A 23195-nucleotide genomic window follows, 5' to 3' on the forward strand; every position below is an offset into this window, starting at 1 on the left:
CGGCTCCTGCTTACAGGACCCTGGCATTGAGCTCTCCCTTTTTGAAGGGTTTATTGGAATTTTTTGGCACTTTTGACTTCTAAAAGTGTTGCAGTTTACTTCTTGGTGTTCTCTTCTCCTGTTTTGTGCTGTTTTAGGCGTTTTAGGGCTCTAAAATGCCTGGCCTTTTTGTTAAGTGCCCAGCATGTGAGAGGAAGAAGGCCAAGACTGACCCCCATGATGTCTGCATCGTGTGCCTCCCAGAAGATCATGTCCCTGAGGATTGCGTCATCTGCCAGCAGCTTTCTGCTCGGACTCTGAGGGACAGATTGAAGATCAGGCTGGCTGGCCTGGAGGAGAGGCGTCTGCAGGCTGCAAGTGGGTCTGGGCAGGCTGGGAAGGTTCCCTCTGCCTCTGCCGAGGCCCCTGGGGGGTTCCCCAGGGGCAGGAAGTCCGGCAAACGGTCCCGGTCTCCGTCGATGTCGATTGCATCGACGACGACGTCGAGAGGGATGACGGCGGTGTGCTCCCCTTCTCCCCGGGGCTCCGGGTCGAGACGACTCGACGTCGAAGGAGAAGCCGCCGTCGACGTCATCGTCTTCGTCGACGTCGAGGTCTTCATTCTGACGCCGAAGGCAAAGTGACAGGCATCGGCGCTCGCCGTCGAAGCGGCACCGACGCTCGCCGTCAAAGCGGCACCGACGCTTGCCGTCGAGGCGACACCGTCGATCGACGTCAAGGCACCGGTCGACGTCGAGGGGCTCCTCGACGTCGAGAGCATCGAGAAGACGGCGACGTTCGTCGTCGAAGACGGCACGCTCGACGTCGAAGACGGCGTACGACGTCACGGAAGAGGAGGTCGACGTCGAGGAGTCGACGGTCGACGCCGAGGACGGGAGGGTCGACGCCGAGGAGACGGCGATCGACGCCGGAGTCAAGGAAGCGTCGTTCGACGCCGGAGAAGCGTCGCTCTGCGCACAGCAGACAGCGGTCAGCGTCTAGGAGTCGGTCAGCCTCTCCAAAAGGGCGCAAGAGGGATTCTAGTCTCAGGAGTCACGCTGCTTCGAGCGGAGGACGCAAGAGGAAGCGGTCACCTGCTGATGGGATTGGCTCTCCGCACCCTTCGCCGAAAGGGTCACCGGGCTCGGTGTACTCAGAGGTATACACACCTTCTCGGCCCAGGACTCCGCCTCCTCCTCCTGTTCCTAAGGAGGATCCTCCGCCCAATCCACCACTGCCTTCAGGAGACCCTCCTCCGCCTCCGGTCCCTCCGCATGGGCCCACCCTGCAGCCGAAGGTTCCTCCTCCGAGGTCCACTTCCCTGCCGTCCCTACCTGTTCCTCCTAAGGGGAAACCGAAACCCCGTGAGGAACCGACGAAACCCCGTGAGGAACCGAGGAAGACCCCTCCACGTAAACCGAAGGAGCGTCCACGTGCAGGCAGATCTCGTTCTCGCTTTGGGAGGAAGGAGAGATCGCGACGCAGATCATCCACGAGGTCGAGACACCGCCGTAGGAGGCGCGAGTCTCGCTCACAAACGAGGTCCTCGGGGACCAGGGACTATTCTCCCACCCTATCGGGGTCACCGGACACGAGAGTGTCCCCGATAGATGACCTGGTGGCGTTCCATGACGTCCTTTTACGGGGCGCGGCGAAGTTGGGCATATCCCTGACGGTGCCCACTCCGAAGACATCAGTCATTTTTGAGACTTTACATCAGAAACATCTGTCTCGTCCTCTCCTGCCCCTGGTGCCGGGCCTGGAAGAACCGGCGATGGCCCTGTTTCTCACCCCTGCGGTGACGAAGGCGGCCCCTTCAAGATTACTGAAGAAGTACCAGGCCCCCGATTCGGATCCGGCCTTTTTAAGAACGGAACCTCCTCCTGACTCGGTCATTGTGACGGCGGCCCGCAAGCAGCATGCCACCACTCCGTCCTCCACGGTTCCCCCGGATAAGGAATCAAGGTGGATGGATTCGGCGGGGAGGAAAGTCTGTGGCACTTCCGCTACCTCCATAAAAGCGGCGAGTGCCACGGCACTGTTGGGCCGATACGACCGTGCCCTCTGGGACTCCCTCGAGCGCTTTGCGGAGCACTTACCTCGGGAGCAGCGGGAAGACTTCGTGGAAGTACTGAGTGAGGGGATGCTGGTGGCAAACCAGATTATCAGCGCGGCAGCGGACTCTTCCCTGTTGGCTGCTCACGGATTTTGCCACGGAGTCAACCAACGGCGCCACGCATGGCTCCGGCTTACGTCCCTGAAGCCGGATGCTCAGCAGAGGGTAGCCAATCTACCGTTCTCCGGTGAGACCCTCTTCGGGAAGCATGCGGACGACGAGATGGCCCGCATGAAGGCGGAGGCCGAGACGCTGACGGCTGTAGGCCTGGAGAAGCCTAAGGAGACCAAGAAGCAGTACCGCCCATTCCAACGGCGGTTCGGCGGACAAGGCCGAGGACGGGGACAGGCTTCGGGTCAATCGCAACAGCAACACCAGTTCCGTAAGCCGTTCCAGAAGCGCCAGCAGGGCAGGGGAGGCCAGCAGTCGGCCCCAGCGCCCAAGGGCCAGGCGGGGTCTAGGCCCTAGGAACCTACTTCCCCCGGATCTGTTACCCACTCCGGTAGGGGGAAGCATTGAATTTTTTCTGGCAGAGTGGAGAAAAATTACTCAGGACAAGTGGGTGCTGAATATTGTTTGCAATGGATACAGTCTTCGGTTCACCAGCCCTCCTCCAGCTATTCCCCCGGTCAGCTCGCAGTTTCAGCTGCGCGAGCTTCAGGCGGAAGCCAATTTGACCAACTTCAGGCCAATCTCGCTTCTGCCGGGGTTTTCGAAAATCGCAGAGAAGCTGGTTAACCGTCAGCTTTCTTACTATCTTGAGTCCAACCACCTGTTGGGAGACTCCCAGACTGGTTTTCGTCCCGGCCAGGGAACGGACACAGCCCTGCTGGCGGTGGTGGAGGAAGCAAGGAGCACTCTTGATACTGGAGGATCAGTGGCAGTGATCCTCCTGGACTTGAGTGTTGCCTTTGACACCGTGAGTCATCAGGTGCTCCTCCAACGCCTGTCAGAGGTAGGTGTCTCAGGGACGGCCCTGAAATGGTTGGGATCCTTCCTCTCCAACCGTTTCTACCAAGTCTGGGAAGGGGCAGAACAGTCTTCCCTATTCCCTCTTCAATGTGGAGTCCCGCAGGGCTCATCGTTGAGCCCTACTTTGTTCAATGCATATATGACTCCACTTGAAAGAGTGGTAGCCCCTTCGGGGTTGAAGATCATCAGCTATGCTGATGATACTCAGCTGGTGGTGGGCCTCACTCAGCTGGCGGAACAACCCAACGTGTTACATGACTGCCTGGCCAATGTCTACCAATGGATGTCCAACTCGGCTCTAAAGCTCAATGGAGGAAAAACTGAGCTGATGCTCTTGGGCAACTCCAGTCCCTCCATTATTGCCAGCTGTTGGCCCCGGTCTCTTGGCGATCCACCATCTCCCAAGAAGGAGATCAAGTCCTTGGGAGTATGGTTGGAGGAAGATCTGTCCTTTAGGACCCACGCCAGGAAGACCGCGGGGGTTTGCTTCGGTCTACTGAAGTCAGCCCGAAAGGTGCTACCACTGCTTCCGGATCCAGCTAAGAAGCTTTTGATGCGTGGTTTAATCCTGTCGAGGCTCGACTTTGGAAATGCCCTGTTTCTTGGTGCCCCTGAAGCGACCTTTAAAACTCTCCAACAGGTGCAAAACGCAGCTGCCAGAGTCTTGATGGAGATCCCTAGAAGGCAGTCCGCTGCCCCGGCCCTCAAAGCGCTTCACTGGCTCCCTGTTAAGGAGCGGGTGAAATTCAAGGCGCTGTGTACGGCCCATAAAATTCTACATGGCAAAGGCCCCCCCATCCTTTTTAATATGGCCCGTCCTTATAAACCTCCACGCCTTCTGCGCTCGGACCAGCAACATCTTTTGCAATCTGCGAGAGTTAGGAGAGCTCGGACTGGGGGCAGGCGTTTCTCGGTACAGGTGGCATCTCTGTGGAACTCTCTGCCCCTTAAGATTCGCTCAGAGCCCAAGATCCTACTATTCAGGAAACTCCTTAAAACCTATTTGTTTCCACAGTAGTGAGTAATCGAGTCTCTCCTTCTTTGGTCTGTCGCGCCGGGATGCCCCCGGGTAAGCTGAGCGTGTTACAAGTTTCATATAATAATAATAATAATAATAAGCGGATATCCTATTGAGGAAAAGGGCGATAGAAGACGTACCTCGGTCTCAGAGAGGAAGAGGTCTGTACTCCCGGTTCTTTCTGGTTCGCAAGAAGGACAAGAACGAGTTCAGGCCCATTCTGGACTTGCGACAGGCAAACAAGTGGATTCGCAGAGAAAAGTTTTGCATGCTGTCGTTGCATCAGATTTACCCTCAGTTGCAACAGGGAGACTAGCTATGCGCTATAGACCTACAGGATGCTTACTTCCATGTGCACATTGCACACAAACACAGGAAGTTCCTGCGGTTCCAAGTCGGCACCAATCACTATCAATACACAGTACTCCCATTCGGACTGAAGTCTGCGCCGAGAACATTCTCGAAATGCATGGCGGTGGTAGAGGCACACCTGAGGAAGAACAAGGTGTTCGTCTACCCGTACTTGGACGATTGGTTGATCAAGGCATCCTCCTTCTCGGAAGCGCGAGCACACTTCCAGAAGACGTGCGTTCTCTTGAACAAGCTGGGGCTGCACATCAACATGGCCAAGTCTGTTCCGACTCCGGTCCAATGCATACAGTACTTGGGAGCCTCCATCAATACGCTGTCAGCAAGCGTGTCTCCTTCGGAAGAGCGACGATTATCACTCCTTCGGAAGGCTCAGGCTCTTATGACGACTCCATCTACAACAGTGAGGACGGTGTCTTCTCTACTGGGATCGATGGCCTCTTGTATCTTCCTGACGCCACACGCACGGCTGCACATGAGACCGCTGCAGGAGTGCTTGGAGGATCAGAGGAGAGGATCTTGGGACGACAAGATTCGCCTGTCACTGCATGCTCTTCAGTCTCTGAAGTGGTGGTGTTCGGCGGAGAATCTCCTCAAAGGGGTTCCCTTTCACAAGGACATTCCCACGCAGACTGTCGTGACGGATGCGTCTCTTCTGGGATGGGGAGCGCACTCTGGGACTCTACAGATTCAAGGCACGTGGTCACCGATGGAGGCCACGTATCACATCAATTTCCTGGAACTCAGGGCTGTTCACTTGGCGCTGAAGGCCTTTCTCCTGTCCTTCCAGACCAACTCCCTGCTTGTACAGACGGACAATACCACCACGATGTATTACCTCAACAAGCAGGGGGGCTCGAGATCACGCACTCTGTCACAGGATGCGCAGACGATCTGGCACTGGCTCCTGGCCAGAGGACTGACGATAACGGCCACCCATCTACCAGGTGTGCAGAATGTTCAGGCAGACGCACTGAGCAGACTGCTCCAGGAAAACCACGAATGGGTCATGAGCGACGAAGTACTAGGAGAAGTCTTCGCAAGGTGGGGAACTCCAGACGTAGATTTGTTCGCCACCGCCGAAAACAGCAAGTGCAGAGACTTCGCCTCCTGATACTTCCAACAAGGGACTCTGGGGAATGCGTTATGGATCAACTGGACGAACAGCTTTCTGTACGCCTTTCCTCCCATTCCCCTGATACCGGCGGTGCTCATCAAGCTGGCCCGGTCCAGAGCTCGGATGATACTCATCGCCCCGGAGTGGCCCAGGCAGTGGTGGTTCACGGACCTACTTCACCGGTCTCTCCTTCCTCACATTCGGTGCCGTGCAGGCCGGACCTTCTCACGAAGTTCGGGGGACGGATGTTACACCCCAACCTCTCGTCTTTGAGTTTGGCGGCATGGCTCCTGAGATAGTGCAATATGGCCATCTGAATCTGCCCGATGATTGCATGGACATACTGAAGGAGTCTAAGAGACCTTCCACTCGGACTTCATATGCTTACAAGTGGAAGCGGTTTTGTATCTGGTGCCAGTCTAAGAACCATGATCCTACGACCTGCAAGGAAGACGTCATCCTTCCTTACCTTTTACATTTGGCGCAGTCTGGCCTTAATGTCCATTCCATTAAGGTACATCTTGCTGCGTTGACTGCCTACAGGAAATGCCCTTCACAGACTTCCTTTTTCCAGATCCCTGTGATCAAAGATTTTCTGGAAGGTTTGAAGAAAGTATTCCCTCCTGTCAGGCTTCCCTCGCCTTCCTGGGAGTTGAATGTGGTGCTGTCCAGATTGATGAAGGAGCCTTTTGAGCCTATTCATAAGGCTTCGTTGCAGCACCTGTCCTGGAAGGCGGCGTTCCTCGTGGCCTTTACATCGGCCCGCAGGGTGAGTGAAATTCAGGCGTTGTGTTGTAATGAACCTTATACTGTATTTCATGCTGCTAAGGTTGTTATGCGTACTCACCCTAAATTTCTTCCCAAGGTTATTTCTGATTTTCATGTCAACCAGACTATAACTTTGCCTACGTTTTTTCAGAACACTTCGTCCCCAGCGGAGAGGTCTCTCCATTCCCTGGATGTTAGGAGGGTGTTGAAATTTTATCTGGATAAAACCAAGGATATTCGTAGGTCTGACCAGTTGTTCATCAATTATGGGTCGGTCAGGACGGGCCTTGCGACCTCGAAGCAGTCCATCTCTAGGTGGATTGTGTCCTGCAAACAATTGTGTTGTCAGAAGGCTAATAAGACCTTAGGAGGTAAGCCTAAGGCTCATTCCACCAGGGGCAAAGCTGCCACGACGGCTCTGCTCCGTAACGTGCCGATTGCTGAGATCTGCAAGGCAGCCACTTGGAAGTCGGTTCATACCTTTGCTAAGCATTACTGCCTGGACACTGACGCCAGGGCAGACGCTCAGGTTGGACAGGCTTGCTGCGGAATTTGTTCGCACAATAGTGGGATTATGTATTTATTCTCCACCGCCACTTTGTTGTGGGGATGGGCTTGCCATTCTATTCACTAGATTATGACTATACACAGAGATCCCCTACTACAGAAGGAGTAGTTTCTGTCCTGTAACTCCAGTTCTGTAGTAGGGGTATCTCTGTTATAGTCATAAGCGCCCGCCCTCCTCCCCGGTGGAGATTTCTCATCATGTAAGGAATGCGACAGGTCTGGCGTGCTTCGCCTTCAAAAAGAACTGAAAGTAGAGGGACCTGCTATGCATTCTGGGATACTGGGAGAAGTTCTGGAAAGTTCTCTTAAAGGCACAGTATCCTATTTAAGCCACATAATGGCAGCCTATGGGGCTTGTCTGTCCCTACCTTCCTCTCTATCATTCCTGAGTCTTTGACTGGGGGAGGCAGGTTTCTCTATGGTAGAAACTAGCAGGCTGTACTGTGTGTGGTGTTTTTTTGGTGGAATTTCTAGTTGAAGTACTAGACAGTGTAGCCTGTGGATATAGGCTGCATTATTTGTCTTTAAATTCTCTCTTAAGTGTCTTTGCAGTTTCTGCATTATTTTGACAACTTAAGAGATTATTTTTGATTGCCGGGGTCCACGCACATGGGCGGGACTATTCACTAGATTATGACTATAACAGAGATACCCCTACTACAGAACTGGAGTTACAGGACAGAAACTACTCCTTTCTCCTTATTAACTGATGATTTAATGATGGCTTTTTCAACTATTATTTCTGTGATGAGATTTCTCGCGACGGCTACCTGAGCCAATGCATTATCCAGCACCTGGCCCTGTTGAGCTGCAGCGATCAGATCCTCCTCGGCTTTACCCAAGTTATGATGTAGTATAGCTAGGTGGCGTTTCCCTTCCTTATTAGACCTAAGCGAGAATTGTAGTGTCTCGCCTCTTATGTACGCTTAAGAGCATCCCACACTATTGCTACGGGTGCACTTCCAAGGTTATCTGCTATAAAACCCGGGATCCACCCCCTCAAGTGTTGACAGTAGTTTTCATTCTTTAACAGAGCCCTTTCAAACGTCCAAGTCGTGATTGGATGATTATTCAAAGTATAAGTTCAAAATTAAAGGATTATGGTCCGACAATAAACGCGGTAATTTATCTGCCGTACATGCAGCTTTCAATGAATTTGACATAAGCATGTAATCTAATCTTGCATGTCGCGAGTGTGGATATGAATAGAACGTGAAGCCAGGATCTCCCCTATGATTATGTTGCCACCCATCTATTAGGCCATGTACCATACACAAATCTTTTAGCGCCCGAAAAACTCTAGGTTTCCTACCATGATATTTAAATTCCGGCCCCATTGTCCAGTCCCCAGGGAGATGTAAATTTAGATCCCCGCAAACTATGAGAGGTAGGGGCCAATGAGTTAGCTCATTGGAAACATATGTGAGCGTCTCTGATTCATCACAGACACTCCTTATAAATGGTGCAGATTGTCATTTTATTTAGCCCCTTATTATACTTGCATTCGGCGATTGCCCATCTACCGAATTTATCAGAAAGTTCTCTGTCCAATTGGAGACCCTCACCTTTTGCTAAAATTGCCACCCCCTTAGTTCGGACTCCCTGTGTCGAAGCGGTGATAAGGTTATACCCCAATGATTGCAATAAGTAATGCTGAGAACCTTCAATATGAGTCTCTTGTATACAGACGATATTAGCTTCCATTAATTGTAGCCCCGCTGCCACCTTCTGCCTTTTTTTGATATCGTTGAGGCCACAGATATTTAGTGAAGCAATTTTTAACTTAGCCATAATGTAATGAATGTTGTTGCCATTTGCCTTGCGTCATATCCATGTCCTAGTTTCCTAGTCATTACAAAATTCTGACACCACAGTAACAAAGTCTTTTCTACCCTTCATGTGCTTGAAATTTCTTGGTCCTATACACCCCCCCCCCCACTTCTCCCTCATCCCACCCTTGGTTCCCCCCACCACCCCCCCACCCCCTTACCATTCCATGAGGCATCCTAGGTCCCGGGTCCTAGTTGTGGGCGCCCGTATGGTCAGATCGCCACAGCGGACACCGCGGCCTGGGCAGGTTTATGGAATATGGTGTTTCCCAAAGCCTTTATACATGTTCAAATATCATTTCCAAATATGCTTTGTAAGCTTGTTATTTTCCACCCCGCTCGTCCCTTCTAGTAATTCCCCATACTTCCACACAATGACCATTTCCTTCTACTGTTCCTTTATGTGTTTGTTAGTTATTTCCCCGAGTTTCGTGTTCCCGTCTCTGAAATTTCTCTTACGTAGTCCTCGGCCTGTACTTCACTAGTAAAGCTTCTTGTTGAGCCTTTCAATATAATTTTCAGCCATGCCGGGTTTTGTAGAAGAACTTTAGCTCCAATTTTTTCAAAGGGCGCGAATAGTTGGCGCATTTTCCACCTTCTCTCTACGGTGGTGTGGGCAAAGTCTGGTCTGACAAAAAACTTATTCCCTTTGGCTTGTGGGCCTGGCAAGATCATAGATTGTTTCACGAAGTAGGAAGTTCCCAAAGTGAACCAACATAGCCCTGGGTATTGGCGTGGCTTGTGAGCGTGTTTCGGTAGCGTCAAAGGGAAGCAATGAACACGCTGGATGTCTCTATCCATATTCCAGGCCTCCAATTCCGGGAATGCTGTTTTGAGTAGGTAGAGTAATCATTGACCCTCTAGCGTCATTTCCTTCAAAATTTTCTGGGATACCAAGAAACCTTAAATTATTCCTTCTGGATCTGTTCTCGTGATCTTCAACTTTCGGCATAAAGTCTTTTATTATTCCATCATGCTCCTTTTCTGTTTTTTGCAGTTTGGTGACGTCAGTTTCCAAATTTTCCGTGCGAGTTTCTGCTGCGGCCATTCTCTCCGAGATCTCAGTACATATGTTGCCGACTTTTTTAACTGCACCTTGCAATTTTTCAATGGCAGCACGGTTCATTTGGCTATCTTTTGTGACATCCTTATGGAAATTCTTTATTGAGCTCAACACCTCACTCAATGAGGGCTCTACTGTCATTCCAGAGCCACATCTGTTTCCCGTTGTTTTTTGGCTTCCCTCTTCTATCTCAACCAAGCTGCGGTTTTGACGTGGTGTTTCTCCCAATGATTTTGAAATCTGGCTTTTTCGAGCGAGATTCGTTCTAGCTTTTGCGTGATCCGTATTAGTACCTGGATCTGTTGTCTCTTCGTTAATACCTTGGCTGCTGTGACTTTTCCCCTCCTGTGCTGACATTCTATGAATACCATTGCTCACGACAAGCTCAGCTCGTCATGAGCATCGAAGGCGTTCATAAGATTACATTCTCTTTTGCGTCTTGTCCTCTTTTTTTCCCCGTTTTTTTCCTGGAATTTGTTTTGCTGAGGTTTCTCGATTCGTGAGAGCCAGAGACCTCCGAGGCTATAGTCCCCATTTGTAAGCCTGGGCTTGCTTTGCTTGTGTCACTTAATTTACTTGACTCACTTGAAATGGACATCCCTGTTTCATATATGTCTGAATCAGAATCTTCCTCGGAGAATGGATTGTTTCCTAGGTGTAGATCTTTGCCCAGTGAAAGCATTTGCGTACTAGGAGAAGAAGAGAGGTGCTCGATATTCAAAGCTCCCATAGGATACATCTTACTTTGATCCAATTGCTCCCTTTGATTAGGTATCATTGTTTTTACCGTTGTGGGTGCCCTAGTCCCTTCAATGCTCACACTAGGATCTACGATCTGGTTTCTTAGGTCCGGATCTAGAGTGCCATTTTCCTCTACATCGATGTTCTCTAGGGGCACACCTGGGCTATCCATACAAGTTCCGCTCAGATCGCTTGGATGTTTGCTCTGTGATTTTTCATTCTTTAAAGCGTTGGTCATGCCATCCGTAGGTAGGGGGCTAAAGATATTAGAAATTCTAGGCTGAGAAGTAGCCGGGGAACCTGTGTTTTTTGCGGCGGCCTTTAGATTTTTTATTGTTTGTAGCCTCTGTACTTTCTTGGCCATTAGCTCCAATTTGGCGTTATCCTCTATATCTCTCCCCTTCTCTTTCTCATTATCGAGCTCTTTCTCTCTCTTTTTCTTTCTCTTTCACTTTCCGTTTTGCTTTTTCATTCTCTAGTTTTTTTTCCGCATTTTTATTTTTAGTTCCCCCACTCTCATGAGATTCATTTCTTTCCAAATCATTTTCCTTTGCTTTGGATCCTCTAGTTTCATTGACTCTCTGTCTACCATTGGTTATTTGTGAAGCATATACCGTTTCCATTTCGGTGTTTTGTGGGGGTTGATTGCTTTCCAGTTTCTGTGCGTTTTCCGAGTGTTCCAGTCCTTCTAGGATTCGTGCCTGGACCTCACATGTGCTTTGCAGGGCCGTAGCTTCCTTTTCCCCCTTTCCTCCGGTAAGTTCTGTAGTGTTCAGCACAGTTGTCTGCATCCCCGTTCCGACATCTCTGGCAGCAGCATCTCTTTTCTCTCTTCCCTCCATATCCTGCGTTTGGTTCGGAGTCAGAGTCAGAGCCTGTTTCTTTTTCTGGTACTGTGCCTGTGCCTGGAATTGGCACCAGTTTTGGAGTTGTTCCGGTATTTTTTTTTTACCTTCTCTGCCCCTTTTGGTACACCAATAGATTTGCCTTCTTGGCGCTTTTGGCGCTGCTTTAATGGCTGACCAGGCTCCTCCTTTAAGTGTACTGTATTGTTTACTCAAGGGTCCTGCAATGTGCCAGTCTGTATTGGAAACACAAATTTTCACTGATATTGTAATACAAATCTTAGCTGCTGATTCAGATTCAGATTGCTTTTTAGTTTCTCCAAGACAATCTTGAGGGTCCCCCCGCTTTTCTTGCCACGCTGGCCTTTTGAATTGCCTTTTAATTTGCATTGGCGACCTTTTACTGCCCCTCTTACTCCTCTACTTTCTGCTTGTTCCTCTCTTTGCGAGCACAGGCTGTCAACGTCTCCCCGGCAACGGGATACGCGATGTGCGTGAGATTTACGGTGCCTGTCCTCGTGTTAGTAGATGACGCCTAGCAATAGTGTCGATGATAGAGTATGGCGTCCGCAGCAGTTGGGAAGCACCAGGTGAGGTTGAAGGGTGGATGAGGGGTTGCGGGGTATGAGCGAACAGAGCGGAATAAGAACGGGCAGGCGGGCAGGTCATGCGGAGAAAGTCAGAGAAAGATGGAAAGTTCGCCAGGAAAAAAACAGAAGATGCGCGGGCTCTTCTCGTAACGCTTTCTAGCCTCCATTCTCCATTTCCCCCCTGCTGATGAGCTCAAAAACTCCAGCTCCGATCCAGTTCCTTTGAAGGCGGTGTACTCATTCCATATATAGCGCAGTCCACCCTTGGGGGTGATTAGGTTACACACAAGCTGAACTTTAAAAAATCCATCAATCATCAGAAAGAGCTCAAGAAAAATATATATGTGTATATAAATAAGGAAAATTTTGTACAGGCAACTCACGGTTTTCTCAGCCAGAACCCCCGCTTTTTTTTTTTTTTTGGCACACAGGCACAGAACCATAGCTACGAGCCACGTGCACCGAAAAGAAAAGAAAAAAGCATCTCCAGTCTCAAACACTAGTGCAAGCTCCGGTATCAGGTATCAGGTCCTTGCGACGGTTGTGGCAAAGGTTGTGGCCTGTCTCAGGCTTTTTTTTTCCTCTATGTCTCTGTGTCTCTCCTTAATGATACAGCTTCGATAGCACCAGAGCCGGCATCTCATTCAGGCTCAACCTCATGCTTTTCCGGCATCTGGCTTTTCTGGGGGCATAGAGCACGGTGTTTCAATACTTGGTGCCCTCTAAAGACATGCCCTCGATCTCGGGTGAAGGTGAAGGTTAGCATTATCGCTTACTCTCCCCGTCCTGCACCACAGATTTTCTCTCGCAAGGTTGAGGTTTGAGTTTTGACGAAGCCTGCCCAGGCTCACAGAGGGCTGCTGATGCGACCGCTCACTCAGGCGCCATCTTGCCTCCTAGGACTATCTGATGGGTGTAGACCTTCAAGACCTTCTATGGGATTAATGAAAACACAGCAGAAGGCTTTTTCACAGGGTAAAATCACCTTAGAAGACACCACAATTCCTAAAATGTATATGGCACCAACAACAAATTATTTATGTTGCAACTTAAGTCTGTTATCACCCTTTATACATTTTCCTTTTTGTGACCCTCAAAACCTGCCATTCACCACAATGCATTTCAGTGGGGTGCTGTCATGGATATTGATCACAAGATGGCTGCCAGCACTTCTCTCGTTTTAGCTTACGGAGCACCGTCCATAACATTTATGGGGAAATCGTGAGAAAACAGTTTTCTCTCAAACATGATTCTTAAAAATCCAAGCAGAAGGCTTTTCCACATGGTAAAATACCTTGGAATACATCACAATTCCTAAAATGAGTATGGACCATCCACAATTGATTTATATTGTAGCTAAAATCTGTTATCACCTTTTATACAGTCTCCTTGTTGTGACCCTCAAAACCTGCCATTCACTACAATGCATTTCAATAGGGTGCTATCATGTATATTGGTCCCAAGATGGCTTCCAACACTTCTTGGTTGAAGTGTTGGCAGCCAATCAAATTTCAATGGGATTTTGGGCTCCCAGATATCTATATTTTTTAAACCTACATATCTCTGAAACTAATGAACAGATTTGCACCAAATCACAAAAATCACATGTAGTATGGCCTGAGGCCTGCGTTGCGCGCTTGTTATGTTAGCATGGCTTATTAGAAGTTTAAACGCCATTTTACCTTTTGCTGCTTTTGCACACGCTACTGCATGGCTGTTTTTGTATTTTAACCTTCACGAAGGTCTGTACATGACAAAAGGTTTGTTTTCTGCATCTCTAGACTTACATCGTGCCCCTAGTCTGAACAGCGAGTGCTGAGCCGTCAGGGTTATCGAAACATGTTAGCTGTTTTTCGACATGTCCATGTAACGCTCTCTAGAGACAACAGTTTGGTAGCTGTGAGCCAAGTAAGATTCTCCAGTATTAGGGGTGTCTTTCATAGATTCACATGCTTGAATATTTCCCGTCGTCGAAGTGGGAGTCCCGCGGTACATAAAATAGCAGTAATATATGCATATATAAATAAAAAATTACCATAATTATAGGTCGTGAGGTCGTGGATGAGGTGGACGTCGTCGACGTAGTTCTCGAAGATATTGAACAAGTCGACGTGGAGTCGTCGACGTGGAGACAGCATCCACGGATTTCGTCGTCGTCGACGGACGTGTCGACGAGCCCGTTGACGAGCCAGTGCCCGTTTTTGAGGAAGAAGGCATGGCTTTGGACAATGACGCCAGATAGCCAGGTCTCGTAGGCGCAATTGGAGGCAAATCCTGTGGGGAGACAACTTTAGTGATTTCAACAAGTCTTTTTCTTAAGAAAAGGAGAAGGCATCTCTGACTCAGACCCACGCTTTTGAGAGGTCTTTGACTGGAAAGAAGAGACACTCTCATCCTCCGAGACCACAGTGTCCGTTGTCTTCAACTTCTGAAGCCACAGAAGGAGACGGGCCTCTCTGTCCCTTAAAGTTTTAGGTGGAAAAGTACGGCAGTACTTACAGGTCTTCACTTCATGGTCCGGGTAGAGGCAGTAAATACATTTACTGTGTGGATCTTCATGAAAGAGACGCAATTTTCCACAGGATGGACAAGGTCTGATCAAAGATTTTCTTGAAGAAGACATTTTGAGAAGAAAAAACAGCTAAGTAAGTTGAAAAGTGAGCAGAGCTCAGGGAGACTCTCTTCACACGACGTGCGGTAGAAAATCTGAGGACTTGGGCTTCTGAGGAGAAGGTTCTAGAGGGAACTACAGCCTAATTGGCTGGAATGTGGACCAAAACATAATGACACTGATATGTTACTAAGTTGAGTTTCTCCCTTAGGCTTTCTATGGGCCTATTCTGTTCTATGGTACTTTTGAGTTTTTTGGATACTTTACTGTATTTTATGTATGTTATGTATGTATATATATATAATTATGGTCATTTTTTATTTATATATGCATATATTACTGCTATTTTATGTACCTTGGGACTCCCACTTCGGCGACGGGAATATTCAGGCATGTGAATCTATGAAAGACACCAATACTGGAGAACCACAGTTTACAGGTAAGTAACTTATGTTCTTCTGGCGTCCTTATTATCACACACTCACCATGATTTCACACACTTGGAAGATTCTCGTTACCAGGGATGCAGAGAGACTATGCTGATCCAGATGTAATTTACTCTTACTGAGCGGAAAGGTAATGGGGTCCCCCAAAACAAGCCCAAGAGGCCTTCTTTAGTTTATAATACATAGTTCCTATATAGGGAGGATGTTAAAACTAGGCGCTATAGGACCTGTTTTTCACTATAATTGTAAAATGATTCGTCCTTTTGTATTTTATGGAATTGTCACCATGCTGACCATATTATTCTTAATCATATGTCTGCTTATGTTGGCTAAAATACTGCACATGAGATCATGTTGTTTAAATAAATATTTTAACCTTACAGTGTCTCTTTTTTACTCCTATTGTGGACTGGTATGAGAGTATAACCAAAGAGTGTTCTCACTTCCCACCATTCCTGAGATGGTCCTAAGTCGCATGTTCTAGGTTGTCTAATCATTGGTTACTTTGCTATAGGACGAAGAGCTAATGTGACACTGATGCTAGCTGGTTGGGGGTTTTCTAGGTACGAAGGTGAGTTTCTGGTACACCACAATTCACAGATGTCCTAGATCTCGGTGCACAGTTCTGGGTATGCGCAGGATCCTTGCAACACACGCTTTCTGAACCAACAGCTTTCTGCCAATTTTCGTGTACTTCCATTCAGCTGTTCGTGCTGTAATTGTGTTAAAAAATGTAAGCCCCCCCATAGACATAACATGGGGAAACGCGTTTTGGGACACCCTTTTTCCCGGCCGTCACTTGACAAATCACCCCGAAACTTTCAACGCAGCAGCTGAACCAAAAAAGGAAACTTTTGTAAAAATGTTGTGAATATTCGTCAAGCAGCGCAAATGTTATTGGCAAAACAAAAGAAAGCTGCCTATCAACATACCTTTAATGTTTTTTGAAAATTGGTTACTGTGTCATAGCATCACAATTAAAGGTGGTTTTGGAAAGGATGGAGAAAGCTGTAAGAAAATACTGACATTTTGCCTCACTAGGTAATCTTTGGTTGTCAGGCAAACATAGCAATCAATCTGTAGAGGCACTGACCGCTATAAACACCACCTTATAGTCAGCCACTGGAATTATGCGATTTGGTGTTTTTAACATATTTGTGAATTTGCTGTGCAATTCATCATCTGCTGCATAATCTGCAGATTTCCTCTTCTTTCTATCTTAAACGGATTAAAATTTTCTAAGAATGCAGCTACACGTGTAGCAGCATAGTGGAAGGTCCTTCGCAAAGGTTGAGTGGTCACTTTCAGTTGCTTTTAGGGTGTTTGGGTGTTAACCTGGTACTAATGAGGTGAACCATTTGCTCATACAGTGTTAACAGGAGTTAAAAATAATCAAGAAATAGTATCACATGTTTTGCATCATTTGCTTTTTCTTGGTGCAAAATTCCAGTGGCCCTGTCTATAGTACTGAACCAAAAAAGTACACTCTATTGTGTAATTTCATTTCAATCCCTCCATACCCAAATAATCAAGACTTCACGCCAACTTAAATAGCTCAGGCTGTTGACACTTCGAACACAATAGGATATAGAACCTGAAGAGACTTTGTGTTGATGGCTTATCCTTGGGTCTAATTTCTTGTAAACAAGATTTCAACTTGAAGGTGAGGTAGAGCGAAAGGGATTCACAATTGCACAATCTCACAAATTAAACATTTTTATCAAGGGCATCACTGGGAGAGTCACATTAGTTTTATATAAAACTCTAGCTATTGTTAACTCCTTTCCTCAAACCTGATCTGAACAAAGACATCTCAGACACAGAAAAGGGTATTTAAGAGGAGGGCTGCTAATTCCTCGACATGCTCCCAGCTCAAAGGAAGTGTCTATGTGCTATGCTTTCCAGTGTAGGTCCACAGGGAAACTTGGCTCCATATATTAGAACACAACATGCTGAAGTGCATGCCAACAACCATGATTCTTAGAAATCCCAGCAGAAGGCTTTTCCAAAGGGTAAAATCACCTTAGAATACATCGCAATTCCTAAAATGATTATGGTACCATCCACAATTGATTTATATTGTAACTAAAATCTGTTATCACACTGTGTACAGTCTCCTTTTTGTGACCCTCAAAACCTCTTCCTAGTAATACAAATCTAATGTAATCCTTTTTGCCCAATAGCGCCTCTTAAGGCAAGACATCATTTGATCATCCTCTTGCTGTGGTATGCACAGGATGCCACGTCCTTGAAAAGTGAAAGTAGCACCGTAAACCAGAGATATTGCTCTTTATTTTTGGTGGGTTGTTGGAAGAGTACTGGCTCGATTGCGAAGGACCCATTGTTGGAAGCCCTAAATTTACCATAAATTAGTCACAGCTGTTGTGTTTTGTACTTCAAGTGGAATGAAAATATGGTACAATTTTAAATTTATGGAGACTTCTGATAATATCATCTGTAGAAGTTAAAAAGTTAAACTTCGCTAATACTTTTGTATTTTTGTTGAAATTTTAGGTACTAGCTGCTTTACAGAAAGACAACCGGGAAATGGAAAGAGGAAGTCCTTCTCTGAAGCGCTGAAATGGCATTGGCATGAAAGTGTTCTGGGACATTATGTAAGAAATAGCAAAGCTATTTCTTCAACTGACTTTTATGCAGTGATGAACAACTTTATTTCGGAGGTTTTGTTTTCACACTGGAGTTGGCCTTAAAAAAAGACATGTTCTGAATAATTAACCCAAGGCTAAGCCTTAAGAAACTCAGTGGATTGACCTATTGTACTGTATTCTCTATACCTTTGTGCACCATTACAACATCTCACTTTATACCGTCTTAAAAGGGTAAGGAAGACTCGTACCCTTTTTCCGTTTTTTCCCATGCTGGTTCATTTGTGGGAGGCCAGTCTGCAATTAAGGTGACCAGTGTTCTTTCACAACCTAAGAGGAAGCTTGCAAGGGGTTGTCTGACCAAATTAAGAACTAGGCGTCCTTTATAAAGCTTGATTCAGATTAATCTTTCTTATACAATACTGGTTTTGTTTTCAAATAAATAGCAGTGCATTCAAAACTTTCGTGAAACACGGTGTGACCGAGAACTCAATCCGAATACCAAAGAAAACATCAAATGTTAAACCTTAAATTATCAGTGGACTGAGAAGAAGCAAATATTCATTGAGGCAAGAAACCAATTGATGGAATATAACCAAACTGTATAAGGGTATCAACACCTTGGGATAGTGTTGCCTGTGTGGTAGGTGTGTTGTTCACAATAAGATAAACTTCAAGAGACTTGTGTTCACCGGGTCTATCTATTACTTTCACAGTAAAGAAAAAGAATGGATAAGTCTGAAAGACGTACTGAAGAACTGTTACACTAAACACAAAAAAAGTTATAAATATCCACATTTACGAGTAGTTCTATAGAGTCAAAAGAAAATGACAGGCAAGAGTTGAGGAACCATTTTATGAACCATCGTTCACCATTCTGCCATAGATTAAAGTGACTATGGTGCAATTTATAAAGTGTCTTTGGACCATAGATTATGTGAGGCCACAATAGAAAAAGAATGACATCTAACAGGAGTGCTATAGTATTTTCAGAGGTGTTGTTCGGTTTTATACCAGATAGTTATATAAGATGGAACCTACATTAGAAATCTAACATTGCTGAGCTGCTAAGAAAAATGGTTTGTATCGGAGTCCTGTAAAAGCTTCTTATAAAGTTTACTAATAATCTATTATGGTTATCTGATTGTTTTCCCCATTATTAACTTCATGAAAGATCAATATGCTTGGTAAATCAAGAAACGAAATGATTGTGTTAACAAGTAGCTGCAAATAGAACTACATGGTAAATCCGTGTAGAGTGATCTTTTTTTGTATTTTGACACTAATGGTTTAAAATGTAATATACAGAAATGCCAAGAAGCGCAGTGGTTCTTTTCACTGCCTGCGTGCAAGGTAATACTTGAAGCTTATGGCCTTAAGTGCTTCATAACTTGAGCAGCTCAGGCAAAGTCACATGCTACTTATTTCTGGTAATAATTAGATCTGATCGGAAAACCAACACACAAGATGGCAGACTTCTTGGTTTAAATGAAATGGTCGTGTTTCTTTAGCTTTGCTTGGTTTAGCTTATCTCAGAACGCAGGTTGTGTGATTCAGTAACAGATGAAATAAAGGCCTGAGTGGTGTGGTGTTAGTTTATTATGAGCCCCTTGCAACGAAAGCGTGCAGGGAAAACATCCAAACTATTTGCACTTTATCAGAACAGTTCTTTCCCATTGAAACTGTATCGTCCAATAAAATGAAGATTATTTTCCGTTGTTTGTCTAATAAAAAAAACGTACATATGTGCTTCTACCATAAGGCAGATCTTCATAGACATCAGCTTCCCAGGTATCTTGCTACTACGGCCCTCTTCAGTTACAGCATTTTGGGTGTTTCTTTGGCGAGGGTGGCGTGTAGTTAAGAGGCATTAGATGATGATAGCGGTGGGGATCCCCCAAAAAAGTGACCAAATTCACTTATTACTTCAGTGCTGCTGAAAAAGTCACATAGACAATGTGCTCTGATTTAACATAATTTGTTCAGTGTTGAGTTCAATTCCTATTCTTTCAGCACTTAAATTATGGCTATGGAAGTAGGCGGTCCGTCCATTGCTTCATTTGATTTCAGTGACATCTTTTTGATTGTTTAGCAGGACAACGCTGAATGCCAATCAGTGTTCACTGATAATGTAATGAAGAATAAAATGTATATTGTGTAACATGCTGAGGTGACCTGGCAGAACGTGCCTGATCATAAGATACGAACTGGTTTTCTTGCACTGTGACTTTTTTTAGAAAGTGTAAACATTCTTAAACCGTCCATACATTCATGTTTTCAAAGTAAAGGCACTTTTTGACCACTGTAGAGTTTTCTTTCACATCATTAAAACATTGAATGTAATAAATTGAGAATATTTCAAAAGTGAAAAAGTTCCTACTGGCACATATGCACTGTTAATGTATAAATGTAATGGCTTGTTGTTTTTGATTTGGGTTTGATGTGTATATATTTTTTACCTTTATTTCTTTTAGAGTACAGCTGTGTTCTTATAATGAAGAATAACAATGCAATAATGACTTTTGCACAATCTTTGTTTTTAAACGTAGATCTGGGATGTTTTACCCGGGGAACAGTGCTGGTATAGCTACTCAGTCAAATGAAGTGAAAAGTTACTGCTATGATCAGAATGAGATGGGACTCATTTTTGTGACCTAGGTCAACTGTTTTTTTTACAGTGAAGTCAAAAGGTTCTTGATTTCCAGTTAATCATGATGCCAATATGGGTACTTGTTCCCGTGTACAAAGGCAGAATGTTATATTAAACAAGTTTCCTCAAACTCTTAGTATGCGTGGCTCAAAAATAAGAGGTGTTTTGGTTTCTTTATGATGCGATTTCAGTACATAAGATCTAATACGGAGCTTAGTACTCGAACACCATTTTATTCTTCATGGAAAAAGTTTAATCTTAAATCGATAATAAACTTTGTATTTCAGTTAAATAAATCATATAAAGGGTACTTTGTTTTTCTACAATAGTAGATTGGATTATCAGCGCTGCCTCGCTGCTTTTCCCTTTTACTTTTTTAATGTACAGTTTAACATTTTTGTTTTATTGAGCTAAATGGGTGTATCAAACTGAAATTGTACATTTTTTGGACTGTAATGTTTTTATTAAAGTCATGCAAATAATGTTGACGTTCATGGACTTTTTTCAAAATTAATTATAAATAGACTCCACTAGTATATGACTTTAATTGCTGTGAAGTAAAAATAACTATCTTTAGCGACGGTCCACTTTTCCATGGTTTCTTTGAGGAGTGGGTAACGACTTTGTGCTTATCCTGGACCAGACTTCTCCAGCTGATTAGGTTTTCTCCTTCAGTTGGTCGTTTAGCATATAGATGTGCCTGTAATAAAGTGATATATTAATTAATATTGCATTCCAAATATAGTGCAGTTTACATTTCTGAAAACCCCCAAAATAGCTGCTTCCAAACGGTCATAATGTTTTTCCAAAGGATTCCAGTATTACTAATTATTGTGAAAGGGTGGATATGTGATTTTGGAAATGTTTTGTCAGTCACGAATGTAGAACTGAGAGCTTTGTCAAAAAACTCCGAATTATAGGTAGCCAATATAGAATGTAGTTACATTTATGCAATTAAAACTGCGCTACATATGGGACCTAGTAGTGGCCAGTCTATGTCCTCTATGCTGCAAACCCTCAACTGATTTCTCCTTTATTCTTGTTGGTGCTTCCGATATCGTACATTGTTTTGCATGCACCTTTTGCTCAGGGAGCGAGAGGCCTAATGACATCCAGACAACGTACTCTCAGGGCTTTGTGACCATGCCTGTTGCTATGGACCATGAAATTCCCTGTCTTGTCTACCAGAGCCCAGTTAAAGAAACTGAGTTTCCAATAATAGCTGCCAATAGATCGTAAAGAAGCACAGTGTATTGCAGGTATGGATGAGGGAGGTTGTGACATCCATGTTCTTTTCAATCTATTTATTTTGAAATGTTTCTAGATAAAATGTCTGCACAGCGAGGGAACCCGGAGACCAGAACATACTCTACCTGCTGCCTATGGGTGTAAAGGCTTGATTGCATTCTCAGTGTTTCACTTCCCTCATCCTCATTCCTACCTTGCTTCTGGCTCTTGGAGACTTCTGCAGGACATCACCCATGAACCTAGACGAAAGTAGATTTCTACACCTCCCTATATGCTGTATATATGCTTCTTGGACCGTTTATATTCAAAGCATGTCCTTTCTGTCTTACCAAACAGATAAGCAGTTCACATGGTGGCCTGGGGAACAAAATGTAATTGGTTAGATTAGAATTAATCAGTGACTTTGGTGTGGAGGGGTGTGAAAGAAAATGCATAATACATTGGTATTGAAATGAAGAGGAGCAGTCCTACTTCGAAGTTCAGTTTATTACAACTGATTTCAATGCACGAAGTTGTGAAAAGAGTAAGACTCCACTTACTATAAGGATCTTCATTCAAAGGGATGCAGCACTTGTGTTGTTTCTGATTGTCAGTGACATCTTTTGACTTATTTCGGGCATTATGATTTTTTTATACAATTTTTATAATTTTACACCAACCTTCTCTTCATTTTTGCTCCAACAGGGTTAAGCTTTGCCAATATTTTGCAGCTCACAAGTCACTAACGTGTGCAGTTTTTCGTTTTATGGTTACTAAGCTTACCCCTTTCCTTTTTTATTTCGGATGTGGTGCTGTGTAACAGATTAATTTGAAAGACATCCTCTTGAACTGGAAAACATTGTCTGAATTTATGAAGACAGAAGGATAGCTTGCTTTTGGCTGTGATGCCTTCTTGAAGGTTCACAGTACACTGATGTTTATTATTGGTTAACCCTATAAGATAAGTGAGCCCTCAAAGCTATGCAGTGTTTGACTTTCATCTTTTGGTTTCTTTGCCTAGACAAACTACACCCGGCTCTTCAGTTCTGTTGTGTTTAATCCACATTGGTGCCACTGGATGACACTAGTTGGGTCACGGTGTGTAGTGTCTTTGATTTATTGATTACAGACCGAGCTCTCAAGTTTCCCAGGTCTGTGCAAGAGTTGCCCATCCAGCTAAGGTTTTTTTATTTGCGTGCTGGAACTTTTGATGTCATTATGAAATGCCAAGTACCAGTGTGCATAATACAAACGTGATGACTTCTCTGACAATCGGATCTCTATTTCTTTCCCAAGGGGACTCTGAAAGAGCATTTAGATTCTTAACATCCTGTTTCAGCTGAGGTAAATAGAAACTCTGAGAGATGTTTTCCCCGGACAAGACAACACTGATGTATGCAGTCTTGATCGTTGCAAGAGATTGAGCCAACATCAATGTGGTCTGACTCCAATCAGTGGTCCACACCTGTTCCATGTGACCTCTTTGACTGCAGTCTGAACTTGCATAAACCATGTGGTGTGCAGAAGCCAGAGTTCTTTTATTTTTTTAATTTCTTTCGCCTACTTCAGAAATTGGTTAATTTTATGTCAACGAGATTTAATAAATGGAGTGCAATGTATGCAAAGCTTATTTTCTGTATTGTTTGCAATCTCAGGCTGTTGTTGAATCCCAACTTTTAGA

General features: G+C 45.2%; 1 protein-coding gene across 3 annotated transcripts in view; it reads left to right on the plus strand.

The window, feature by feature from the left end:
* Positions 1–20769, plus strand: part of TBC1D14 (TBC1 domain family member 14) — a 944726-nt gene extending 923957 nt beyond the window's left edge. For all 3 annotated transcript variants that reach the window (XM_086964122.1, XM_086964121.1, XM_086964123.1), the window contains one exon: positions 17546–20769. In XM_086964122.1, the coding sequence (XP_086820248.1) occupies positions 17546–17611 (66 nt within the window). In that variant the 3' untranslated portion in view covers positions 17612–20769. The remainder of the gene's footprint in view (positions 1–17545) is intronic.
* The last annotated feature ends 2426 nt before the right edge of the window (positions 20770–23195 follow it).

Source organism: Lissotriton vulgaris, chromosome 3_2 (assembly GCF_964263255.1).
Source record: "Lissotriton vulgaris chromosome 3_2, aLisVul1.2, whole genome shotgun sequence".
NCBI classification, from domain to species: domain Eukaryota; kingdom Metazoa; phylum Chordata; class Amphibia; order Caudata; family Salamandridae; genus Lissotriton; species Lissotriton vulgaris.